Here is a 12135-nt window from a genome sequence, read left to right as displayed (position 1 = left end):
TGGCATTTTACGTACTGTTCTTTAGGGGCATAAATGTGATGAAGTCCTACCCCCACTGAAATCAGCAGGAGTTTTATCACCAACTCCAGTGAGCCTGGATTTTGCCCATGCTGTTCAATCCAGTCAGTGTGAGAATGACGTCTTCTTCCCAAAGCTAAATGATGATGGATAGGTGTTTTATTTTTTTTTCCTAGTTACATAGTGATAGGCCTGTCCTTGCCTATGAGATACTGAATAGGGTCTTGAATATGAGGCAGAGAACCCAAAACTAAACCATGATCCCACCTCTACCACCAACCCTTTCACAAAGTTAGTTAGAATGAGCATAGTGATGCTCATAAAAGTTTAAATTTAAAGGAATAAAGGAATAATGGTTTTCTTATCTCACAGATCTGTTGCAGATCGCCAACATCTGCTGAGTTCAGTGAGTAATGTGAGCTTGAGCATACCGTTTCTTCTACACTTCTCAGACAATGAGTGCAGCTGAAAAAAATGATTTTTTTTTTTGTCTTCTGAAGTATAGGTTGCAATGTTTTAACTGAAGTGAACGGTTTGTGCAGGCATCAAAGAAGGAAGGAGCTGCCCTGTAGGCCATTTATGACTACAACGCCAGTGTCTCCAGGCTGGTAACTTGAGCCTCTAAAGTTGTATGTTTAGGGTTATTTTTTATATTTTATTTTATTTTATTTTATTTTATTTTATTTTATTTTGCTATGCCTAGCTCTAGGTAGGGCCCTGGCTTGATTTCACAGAGGACAGTGGGTTTTTTGACCAACAACTCTAGTCAAAGCTGGAGTAAACTGAAGGTCATATGAGGGCTAGTCTGTAAATATGGCCGCTAGTCCATATTTGCTTTAAAGACATCAGTCTTTTTTTAAAAAAGCAGAAGCCCAAAACAGTACACCTTAGGAAAAAAGAGGATGCTTATGTCATGAAATGGGCGATATAATGAGTACATACAATAGTATATAAAGGAGTATGAAGAAAATGGCCAAAACTGTTTGTACAGATGAAGATGGAATGAATTTTGGAGTGAAAATATCAATTAAGTTCCTCCCACATACTATTTAAGTTGTGGTGTCAGATTCTTTACTAGGTTTAAATTTCCATTTTTGTGGTTCTAGTTATCAGTAAAAAAAACTTAAAAGCACAAAAAATGGAAACATGTGGCTATGCATGTGTTTCCTGTTCTAAATCATATATTTTAGAAAAGTATTCTATTAATAGTTATCTCTACTTTATGAGGACTAAGATATTTATCATCATTGGTCAATACAGCTAAAAAGACAGTGGCAAGTAAACATCCATTTGGTGTGTTTGCTTATGACTTAGACTGATTCTTCTTTAGCTTGCCTTTTTTTTCCCCCACTAGTTTACTGGTAGCTCTAGCTTAACTCTGGCTAGAGTTATGTTTATTTTTAAAATTCACTGATTGAGCAATAGTGAGCAGTTAGGTATTTTCATGTTGTTTAGGATGACCTTTGAATTATGATGTTAATTTACTTTGGCTTGTATCTGTGTGTGATGGATTTTTTAAAAAGAACCCAAAACTGCAATAAACAAACTAAAAATAGAAGAAACCGTGACTCAAAAGGCTTTGAGATTAGTTGAAACTGTTTGATCATGAGAATAAGGACTATTTAAAAAAAAAAAAAAAGAGGAAAAAAAAGTAGAGAAGTGTTAGGCCATAGTCTGTCATTAATCATCCACAGTGAATTTCCAGTATGAAATAATCAGCCAGATCTAGAACAAGGACAAAGTTCAGAATGAGATCTGCGTCCTAATATACAATGAATCACAATGTGAGGTCTCTGCAGCTCCGGCTGTAAATTATGCCTTTAGTCCTAATGTAGAATAGCATGGTGGTCTGTCAGATCATTTTCTCCTGTTCTGAGTGCCATGGTAGTCAGTAATGACAATTTCATTTTGAAAACAAAAATTATAAGGTTTTTTTTTGTTTTTGTTTTTTACAGTTCCAAAAGTTCATGGTTAAGAAATTCACTCTGACTGTGGGAAATCTAGGTTTATATCTATGCTTTGTTTAATTTGGAACAAGAATTTGAACCAAATCAACCGCAACCTGGGTATTTGTTCTAAATGCTGAGCTTCTCATCTTTTAGTCTTCCCTGTTGAAGCTGTTCTTTTTTTGTATGCAAAAGTTTCCATAGTTCTAGAGAGAGAGAAGTAGAGTATCTAGTGGCTAAGAAATCTTTCTCTCTTTTTTTCTTGGAAACATTTTAAATGGTAATTCCATCTTTGACATAAGGAAAATTTCCTCAGAAGCAATACCTTTCAAATTAAATGTATTGGCACTGTATACTGAAAATTCCCAGTAAGTGCTAGGTCAGGGTCTGCAGTTAAATTTTTCTATGAATTCCACAAAATTTCTGATTTTACCACCTGTTTTTCTGTACACTGGATAACTGACCTGCAGTAATTACTTCCTCTGAAGTCAAGTACTAAGTTTCCTTCAAGGTGAGCTCACTTAGTGTGAACAAAATGGGAGGATCTGGCTCTCAGCTTTTCCATGGCTTAGTTTACCAGTCTGTCAACCTGTCACATAAGAAGCCCTGTGAATCTGTTTCTAAAAATGTTGACATCCTAAATTTAAAGATAGTATGCACAGAAGATTTGAAGCAGTACCCTTGCATGAAGTCCTAGCCCCATGAAGTCACTGRAGCCATGATTCAATCCTTACATGTRACGACATTCACCAGTCTTATTTATGTAACTGGTCTGTTGCTTGAAAAGGATGTCTTTAGGGCAAGTTAGTCAATATTATTTTCTCTTCCTTGAAAAAAAACAGAATCCTTGTTGTCATTTTCTTTGCCATCTCCTTTTTTATCAGACTGTCCTCTAAAGCCCCAGAAGTTGTTGGGCTCTGCATTTCCCCATGTAGAGTTGACACTAATGCAGTGCTTACATGGCACTGTGGGGTATCGGGAGTGCAGTGCGGAGCAGCTCAGCATAGAAAAAACCCTCCATTCAGAACTCAGCGACGTACAGCAGCAATGCTTACATGCTGATCTGTCGCTCCCCTCTTTCTTCCCACCCTGCTTTTCTTGCAGTGGAAATGGTGTCACTACCTGGTGCTACCATGAGCTCTACCTCTTCATGAGCTCTATCTCTACCATGAGCTCTGTCTCTCCAGAGCTCCCACAAGACCCCCAAAATCTGATTTGGCTATTTCTAGCCACTTTGCAGTCCTCTCTGGCAGTAGTGGATGATGGTCAGAATCTGAAGGAAAAGAAGGAGAAGTTCCCCTGATGTTTTCCCTCTAGCTGCCATCTAGATCTTTCACAGTTGTATGCTGCTCATCTGTGCACACATATGTGTACCTCTTCATTTTGCATTTTCTTCCCCATCCTCTTACTACTGATACTCACTGGCCAGGCTGTGGTATTAACAACCAGAAATATTGAAAGCAGCCCATGAAATTATAAATTTTGGTATCACTTTGTACCTGTTTCCAAACCCATTACATTTGTATGAATAATTTCAGTTCTAATGAGATCTCAGTTTAGGAGTTTGCTGAATTTTAGTCTGGGCTATGAAGATAACAGATTTCACCGCTAGAAACATGAGGGCTGAGAACAYAGTCTCATCTTGGGACAAGCCCTCACTCCCAGCTCACTTGTGATTTAGAGCCAAATTCACCCCTACTGTGACTTCTTTAAATGAGTACCTTTGTCCCTTCACTGCATCTTAACAAATTTTATGTCATCTCTTCTCCAGAGTGATTATACATTAAAAAGATAATAGCTCCTTTCAGTATATAGTACTTTTGCTGCAGTACTTGCACCAAAAATTGCTGTAATGTACTGGGCCAAGCAAATTATTTTTAAAGCAAAATTATTAAACTATGATCTTGCTTAATTCTTGTAAAAACATTTGGGGAAGAAAAAAATGCTTTAATCTTGTTTCAGTTCTACAATTTTATGGTGAATAATCTGTGAATAATTCACTTTCCAGATGCAAAGTATTACTAAGGTATTATGATAAGACTAAGGAAAATACAACCAAAGATGTATTTCATTTAGGAGGCTGTGTGTTTGTTTYTCAAAATAGAGGCTTTGGAGAGAGGGTAGTGCTACCACTCCTAGAATTTAAAGGAGTCATCTTGCTTTCATTCCACCTGCCCATGGTGATTTGAAATATAAGCCTTGTTCAATTATAGGCAGCATCTGAGTCATATCAGTGCTGCTGCATTTCATGTCCAAAGACAAAATAGTTTCAGTTGTGCCACCTTCAACAACAACCTTTGCAACCCCTGAAGATGAAATCTTGCTGAGTGGATCTGGGATTTGTTTGTCCCTCCCTCACAGGCATCTGCTCCTTCTCTCAGGTCCCCTCTTGCTGTCTGCCTTGATGTTACCAGCATTTAACCAAGTCATTAGGACCTTTGTCTGAATAAGGGATACATAAAACACAATTGGACTCCAGACCAGAAATGTCTTGTTCAGAGCTGTGAGCGCAGTTTCGTTATATTAGTAGATGATACCTGCCGTTTAACCTGTTTTTCTGAAGGACTTCGACATGTTAGGAACTTCAATATTTTAATACATGTAACCTTCACTGCTGGGTCTCACAAGGCTTGTTGTCTGGCCTGCCCAGTCTTCTCCCTGAATTGTTGAAATATTTCTTATTATATGTGTTAAATGTTACATAGAAGTAAACAACAATTTTTCTTTCTTAAATTTGATCTAAGCAATTTTCTCAAGCCTGCTTTGATTTGACTGCCATAGAAAGCTTGGGGAGAACACATGGCAGGAACCAAAACCACTCAGCCAACAAAGAAATTAGACTGAAACTATATCTAATAGAAATCTTCATAAACATCTCCTATTACATCTCTCCTTATCCAAAACTTGGGGTAGAATCCTGGCCCCACTGAAGTTAATGGAAAAACTCCAATTGCCTTCAAGAAGGGCCAGGATTTTATTCCAAGTCTCTGAAATAAACCTTAATTAGCCTTCTGGCATGGCTGCCAGATTCCACGTCACCATTTGCTTCCGTTCATTCTTTCTGAATTTCATCTTAGTGAAAATGTGTGCATAACTCAATGGTCATTTAAGCAATAACCAAGTGGCTTTTTTTTCCTCTATCACTGTTTCTTATCTGCCCAGCTAATTCAGCAAATCTGCCCTGTTGTCTTCCACAATTCCCTCTTGTAAAAATTGCTAAAGACCCTTCACTGACTTAATGGCAAATTCTCTTTGTTTTCACTTGTTCTTCTTTTATGTTCTGATTTAAGAAGCCCCAGAGCTCACAACCATCTGATTAATGGTCATTAATTATTTAAAACTCTGCTTTATTCTTTTAATTAAATTAGTTCCTCTTCTCCCCCAAACAAATAAATGATGAAGATCTTAATTATATTTATATAAATATTTTTTAGTTCAGCTTTGGAGCTCTTGCTGGATGTTCAGTATGCATTTGGACTGCCATTCTACCCGAAGTATGAAGAACAATTTACTCTGGAAGAAAAGAGCCTTTCCTTACAAATTATGCAGTATATCTCCAATTTTGTAAAATCTGGGTAAATATGTGACATTTAAGAATTGCTATGGTTTGGGAGGGTTGAAGGAGTAGAGTGAATGTAGGCCAGATTCTGTCCTCGCTCAAATAGTCTCCATTTACTCCAGCAAGTTATACTCCTACAGAGAGGACTTTGGTCAACAGTGTTGGAAAGGCATGGCCAAGTTTTCAAGCAGATACTGAAGATACGTAGTATGAGGCTTAGATAGAAATAGTGGGAATTTTATTTCTGTGGAGCACCTGGAAATACCACATAAATATATGGAGGCTACCAAGGCCTTGGTGTTGTTTTCAGAGCTTAGTTCTAGGGCCCCAAATCTGAACTGTCTGGGCTGAGACTTGCTTTATTCCCAGGAGAAAGTGGAAAACTCATGAAGAAATACTGCACCCTTTGCCAACTGCTCTGAGAATAATCCTCAGCTTTAATGTGCTGTGGCCATGCCTATGAACGAGGAGTGTCTGTAGGAGGCTAGTGTGGGTACTGTGATTTTCTGTGCTCTTTGGAGAACCTTGGGCTGCTCTGGACCTGAGGGTGTTAAAGTGGTTGATGAGCATGTATCAACACAGACTTTGTGTAGGTGCTTAGGAAGTGAACTTGGCTATTAAGTGGCTGTCAGGTGAGACACACTGGAGAATTTATCAGTCTGGGCTGAATTTGAACCCTAATGGTCAGAGAGACTGAATATGCATTACCTTGATCCATCCAATCTTCTGTATTTTATTGTTCATGTCATTGTTTTCGAATAATCGTTTCTGCTGTTCCCTTAGAAATCCAAATTACCCTCATAGTTTCTCAAGAAGAATGTCTGGGGTGATGCCCCTCTGGCCTAAGTTCCTGCCAAATGACGATGGTGATAACTACAAGGAGTTCACTGTTTCCTTGCCAACTCTTAAAGGACTGAAAAAAGCAGACTGTTCCTTTTGGTCTGATTATATCAGAAGACTGAAAGCATCCACAGGTAAGCAGGGTCTCTTCTGTCATTAAATAAGACCTACTTTCTCTGTTTAACATTTCCCTTTTTCTGTGGTCCTATCAACGTTACAGTTATACCAGTGTGGAAAAATGCTTTTCACAGATGAAACATCTTACGCTGTTCAGGATATATAGTTAGAACTGCCCTGAGACTGAAAGGATGAAATAACAGTTTCATTAAACATACTTCTTTTACAGCAGATAGTCTGTAATAAAGGTTTGTTGTCCCAGAGTTAGAGAAATCTTCCCACAGTGATTATAGGAAATATATGAGGCTATATCTTCTAACAGTTTGCTTACTATTCACAGTCATAATATAGATATTGACTGAACTGGAAGACTAGCTGTACAGGCCTCATTTGCCTAGTGAAAGCATGTAAAATGATAGTATTGAGGTTCATATGACTGAGGAGGAGCACAAAAGCTTCTATCCACTGTAAGGTTATAACTGAGGCTCTTCCTTTAGGTATATCTCAGTATGAATCCTGCATGCTTCTACTTCACACTAGATAAGTTTCTTTAGCTTTTTTAATAGCTGTGCTTGTTATGCTCCTTGTGTTTTTCCTTTGTCTCAATGAATTTCCCTGAAATTGTGAGACTCCTTCAATTTTTTTCCTTATTGCTCAGGACAGTAAGACCAACACTACTGAGATTTCAATCTACTGCTCTATCCTGAACACTCAACTTGAACACAAAGAAACTGTCCTTCATATCTGTGTATTTTATTAATAAATTTTTATAGCCTCAAGAAAAGCAAACAAAACCATGCCTTTTCAGCAGGCTGAAATGCTTTGAAGTGTCCTTGCGGGTCTGTAAGCTTACAAGTGTTTTTTGTGTTCTACAAAACGCATAAGGATTCATTTTCACRCTGGACATAGTCCAGGCCTTTTCTGCTTTGTATGGAGTTGCATATCTGGAAATAAAGTTTACTCTCTAAGATGCCAAGGTACACAGGCTATCTCTGATGCCTAACAGACCACCTTAAATGGACTGACACTGATCTTTAAGTGACATGAGACTATATATGGCTTAGAGCTCAGAACCATCAAGTTGGTTGTTCTGATACAAACATAAGCATCAGTGCTTTTGTTCACGAGACTGCCTGAATCAGTACTCAGGGTCTTTCTCCAGAAGTGGACTAAAGATTTTACTGTAGACCTTTTCATCAGTTCCTTGGTCATCAGTTYCTTAAGTGTCTTTCAAGTTCTAAGCAGACATTTTGTTCCTTCTGATGTCTTTCTGCTGGTTAAGACATTTTCAGTTTGAAGACATTTGTTCTTATATTTAAAAAGTCCTGGGTATAGCTTCTAGATCTTTCAGGACTTAATCTCACAGAATTATGGCTGTATAATTCCATCCTGACTTGAAATCACAGCACTGGCAGAATGGCTCTTGATTGAGCACCACGGACAGAGACTACACCCAGCATGTATAGGAAAACCTGGAAAAAGGTGGGAAAATGTCTACCATGAGGAGACCATTTTTGAGATGGAGAAGGTTTAAAACTGTCCAAATTGGCATAAGAACACAACATTCATGTATCGGTCAGTCCAAAGGTCTGTCTAGCTCAATATCCTGTCCTCAACAGTGGCCAAAAACAAAAACTTAAGACTAAATATAAAAACTGAGAGAGAGAGAAATCTACTCAAAGAGCTGAAAAAATGAGTCAAATGTTGGAAAACAAGCCATACAGTATGAGATTTATAGATTAATAAGGAGAGGTTTTAGAAGGGATATGTCAACGTGTTATTCTGCAAGCAAAAATGAGTCCACCCTGCCTGCTCTCCAAGCCAGTATTTGCTTGGGCTCAGCACCATGGTAATGCAGCTACACAGTTCACTTCTGTTAAATTCCATCTCATAGCAACATTGGCTTGTCACCTTGCCTCTACAGTTGTCTTCAATCTTAGCTTGAAATACTGAAACTTCTCATATGACTTTTGCTTAAATAGATATCACACAGGACCCATTTCTGCTCCAGACATTAGGCTTAGGACTTACAGAAACTCCTGCTGTGGGTCTCTTGATAGCACTCTGAAAAAGATTCCTGATGTCCATCAGTTCATCTAGAAGAATTATATGAACTCCAGGTTCTGATGGCTGAACACCCTCAAACAATTTCCTTTTGAAAGAATGTGGTGCTGAAGTTCACGCCAAAGCAGTTTCAGTCCAACAGTATAAGTCCATCACTTACATTTTTCCCCAAAGTCATATTCAACAGGAGTAGACAAGTGGGTATTTAGGATGTGTCCAAGACTGTTCAGGCAAGAGGATTAAAATCTTCAGATATTAAAAAAAAAAAAAAAAAAAAGTTACTGTGCATCATCTTGGCTGATGTACCTTCCTGCACCTGGGGTAGCTTGCTGTACCTCCCTTCTGAGCTCAAGCACTGCAGCTCTGACTGCTTCAGATTCAGTCTGTTGTGGAGCGCTGCCAGGTAGTCGTATGGGATCCTTGCTTGATGTTGGATGATAGATTTGAGAGAACAATCCTGCAAACCCTTTTTGGCTGATGAACCTGGCACTCCATCCTGAGGGGGAACTATTCATCAGTCAGCTACTGTGAGATACAATCTAGCACATACTTAGTGAAAAAAGAGCATTTTCTAGCCTTTGAGTAATTACTCATTCTCGTGATAGTGTTTTGGACTGTGTAATACACTGTCCGTTGTGACTGCTGAGTCTCAGTTATCGTAGGTTGCAAGGAAGCCAAAGGAGGGTTGTGGATGCTAGACTCCTCACCTGCAAAGAAGATGGCATTCACAAGAGTGGCTGCAAGAGACACTTCTAATGAAACAATCCACTTTTTTTGTTCAAGTGCACAGCTATAGTGAGGTTATTTTGATGTCATTTCAAACAGTTGTGATGAACTGTGTTCTGTCCATCTTACCTCTTCTTTCAAATCAATATCCTTCCAGTTTCACATATCATCTGTGATTTATAAATAAGAGAATCAATATATTTCAGTAAAATGGAGATGAACTGGACAAACCAGTAACCATAAAATCTAACTGCAACTGGCTTTTCAAAAATTTTTCTTGCTCCTTTATTTACTGTCATGTGAAATTCCTTGACTTAGAAATGTCAAATTAGGGGTAAATAAAGGCTCATAGCAGTCTCCATATCTCAGTCCCTAGGTCTCAGTCCAACAGAAAGCTGAGTTACTCCTAAACTCTTAAATTCCAGTTTCTGAAATAAAGCCTCTAATATTTAGAAACACTTGGACAGCTGAAGTTGCATATCTTTTAGATTATTCACTGCCAGATCTAGAAGCTGTTGTGTATTTTTCCAGCTGAACTGTTACCTGTAATTTTCTTTCCATGAAGTAAAAATATTGTCCAAGGTGAAGTACCTGTTTCATTATGTGATCAAACTATAATATTTAAATATGGAATGTAGCATTCCTACTTGGCATATAATTGAAATGTATATGGTCATAATTGAAGATAATTTATCAAAAGTCATTTAATAAATGCAATGATTCTTCATGGTATTTACTGGCAGTGCCTTTACAAAGTAAGAGGAAAAGTTGGAATCTGTTTTGTTACAAGTGGTTTATAAACCTGTTGCAGTTTTGTTTGAAACTGTCTTGTATAGTAGGCATTTTGGGGGGCAGTTCCTGGGGAGGTTATGCAAGTGATGGTGCTTGAGAAGGCTTGGATTTAGGAAATGGTTTTTGACTGGTTGCTTTTCAGTGTGAATTCAAAGACATGCTTTGTATTCTGAATCATGATGGTTTCCATGGGGATCATCAAAACCAGAAACAAGAAGCATGGCCATTGTGGAAAAAGCTGTGGATGGCTTTTTCCAGGGAACGTGTTAACAACATTAAATTCAGTCAAAAACAAAATCTCCAGAATGTTTATGGACATTCAGACAGCATGTCTGAATGCTAAAACTCCCCTTACATAGCATAGTCGATTGCACTCTGTAACAGTGAATGCCTGTATGAGGACACCGCACTTCAAACAGGTAAATTAGGATCCAGTCCACATCACTTAGTCATCTAACTCGTATCTAAACTAAACCACCCCTCCTAAAATAAGTGCTTATGCAACCAGTGTTGTCACTGGGGAGAAGAAGATATCTTTAATTCCTCCAAAGTGAAATCTTGCCAGTCTAACTCATGTGCCTAAATTCAGATATTTAAGCATATTTTATGTGTCTAAGCCAGAATGGACCTCACCTGTAGGCTTAGAGAATTCGAAGGCTAGCAAAGCTGAAATGTTCTTCGTTAGCTTTGAGACACCATGTGTAGCCACGCAAGAGTCCAAACAAAGCAACAGTGTTCATAGTTCAGATTTGAGTCAAGACTGAATCAGGAATGTTGTGGTTAGGATTCATCTTTTAGTCATTTTATTCACACCTTCTTTTTGGAAATCTTCTCTAGAAAACAGATTCCTTTAGTATGAGGGACATCTGTGCAGCAGTTAGAGCACTCTGGCTAGGATCCATTAAATACACACCATCGGTACACTTTCTTGGCATAGTATTGTCTTGTTGAGGCAACTGCACTTCTGAAACAGGGTGGAAGACTAAAAGCAGAAAAAGGTAAAGAATAAGGAGGAAGAGCTGGATCAGAGGTGGGTACAGGAGGCTTTAGGTGTTCCAGACACAGGCAAAAATTAATGCTCCCCATACTTCCTGCCTCTTAGGTAAGGGTCATGAGCCCATACCGAAAAGAAAATAAGTCTTGCACAGGTGTTGTGCAAGCTGTTATGCATTCCAGTGAAGGTTATTTGAAGCCTGCTGGAAGCATGATTATTAATTATCATTAGGTGATCTGTCATTGCCCTATAGCAGTTTGCAAGTGGACTGCAAACTGAGGAAAATAGCTTCCTGAACATTTACAGCTGCATAAGAAGGCTCTTATTAAAGTGTCATTGACAAAATATATACCTTCTAGCTTGCCGCATCAAAAATATTGTATTTATTTTAATCCTAATYATATTGTTTTTTTCAGGAAGTGCAAATAATGGAGAGAAATCTGCAGAAAACAGCCCTAGCGAAGCCCCCAGTGCAAGGCTTAACTCCCAGGAGACACCAAGCCAGCCTGTGGGAGACAAGGTGGCTTACAGCAGATAGAAAGTCACAATGCTGTTGGGTGGGTTAGTCATGCAGTTGTACATCCATGCAGCAGTGTCACACCAGCTGAGCACAGTTGCTTCCTTTAGTGTACTTTCTGAACAAGTAGACTTTGCGCAGTACGGTTAAGGATATATGCCTCTCAAGTATACTGCTAATATAGCACAAAATAAGCCCAAGAGGTATTATTTTAGGCCAAAAGAAACTGTAATTTGTAAAATGAAGCATTAATAAAAACTGCAAAACCAAAACTAAAGTACTTGGACTTTATTTCTTGCAAACGCCAAAATGCCTGCCCTACTACCTGCAGTACCACCAGCCAAAAAAACACATGCACTGAAATTCTGAGAAGTCCCTTAGCTGATGAGGCTTAAATTGGCTAGGTATCATATTTGATTTGTTGCTTTTTCTTATTCATCCTATCACAAGCTGCTGATAGGAGTGGGAGCATGACTTTGCATTCTAGAGAGAATTAAAAAGCGTCAGAGTGTGGAGGGGTTGGATCCAGGACAACCGATATGAGAAGGGACTCATGAGTGTG

General features: G+C 38.6%; 1 protein-coding gene across 3 annotated transcripts in view; it reads left to right on the top strand.

Annotated features, from left to right (window-relative positions):
- Nucleotides 1-11835, top strand: part of TG (thyroglobulin) — a 166037-nt gene extending 154202 nt beyond the window's left edge. For 2 of the 3 annotated variants that reach the window (XM_026057059.1, XM_026057056.1), the window contains 3 exons: nt 5399-5539; nt 6307-6497; nt 11473-11835. In XM_026057059.1, the coding sequence (XP_025912844.1) occupies nt 5399-5539; nt 6307-6497; nt 11473-11594 (454 nt within the window). In that variant the 3' untranslated portion in view covers nt 11595-11835. Of the gene's footprint in view, nt 1-5398; nt 5540-6306; nt 6498-7138; nt 8728-11472 lie in introns of those variants that run through there. The other variant, XM_026057058.1, reaches the window with a different exon arrangement.
- The last annotated feature ends 300 nt before the right edge of the window (nt 11836-12135 follow it).

The sequence above is a fragment of the Apteryx rowi genome, unplaced genomic scaffold (genome assembly GCF_003343035.1).
Source record: "Apteryx rowi isolate R43461 unplaced genomic scaffold, aptRow1 scaffold_136, whole genome shotgun sequence".
Classification (NCBI taxonomy): Eukaryota; Metazoa; Chordata; class Aves; order Apterygiformes; family Apterygidae; genus Apteryx; species Apteryx rowi.
The sequence above is the reverse complement of the archived record's forward strand: the minus strand, read 5'-3'. Positions and strand labels throughout refer to the sequence as shown.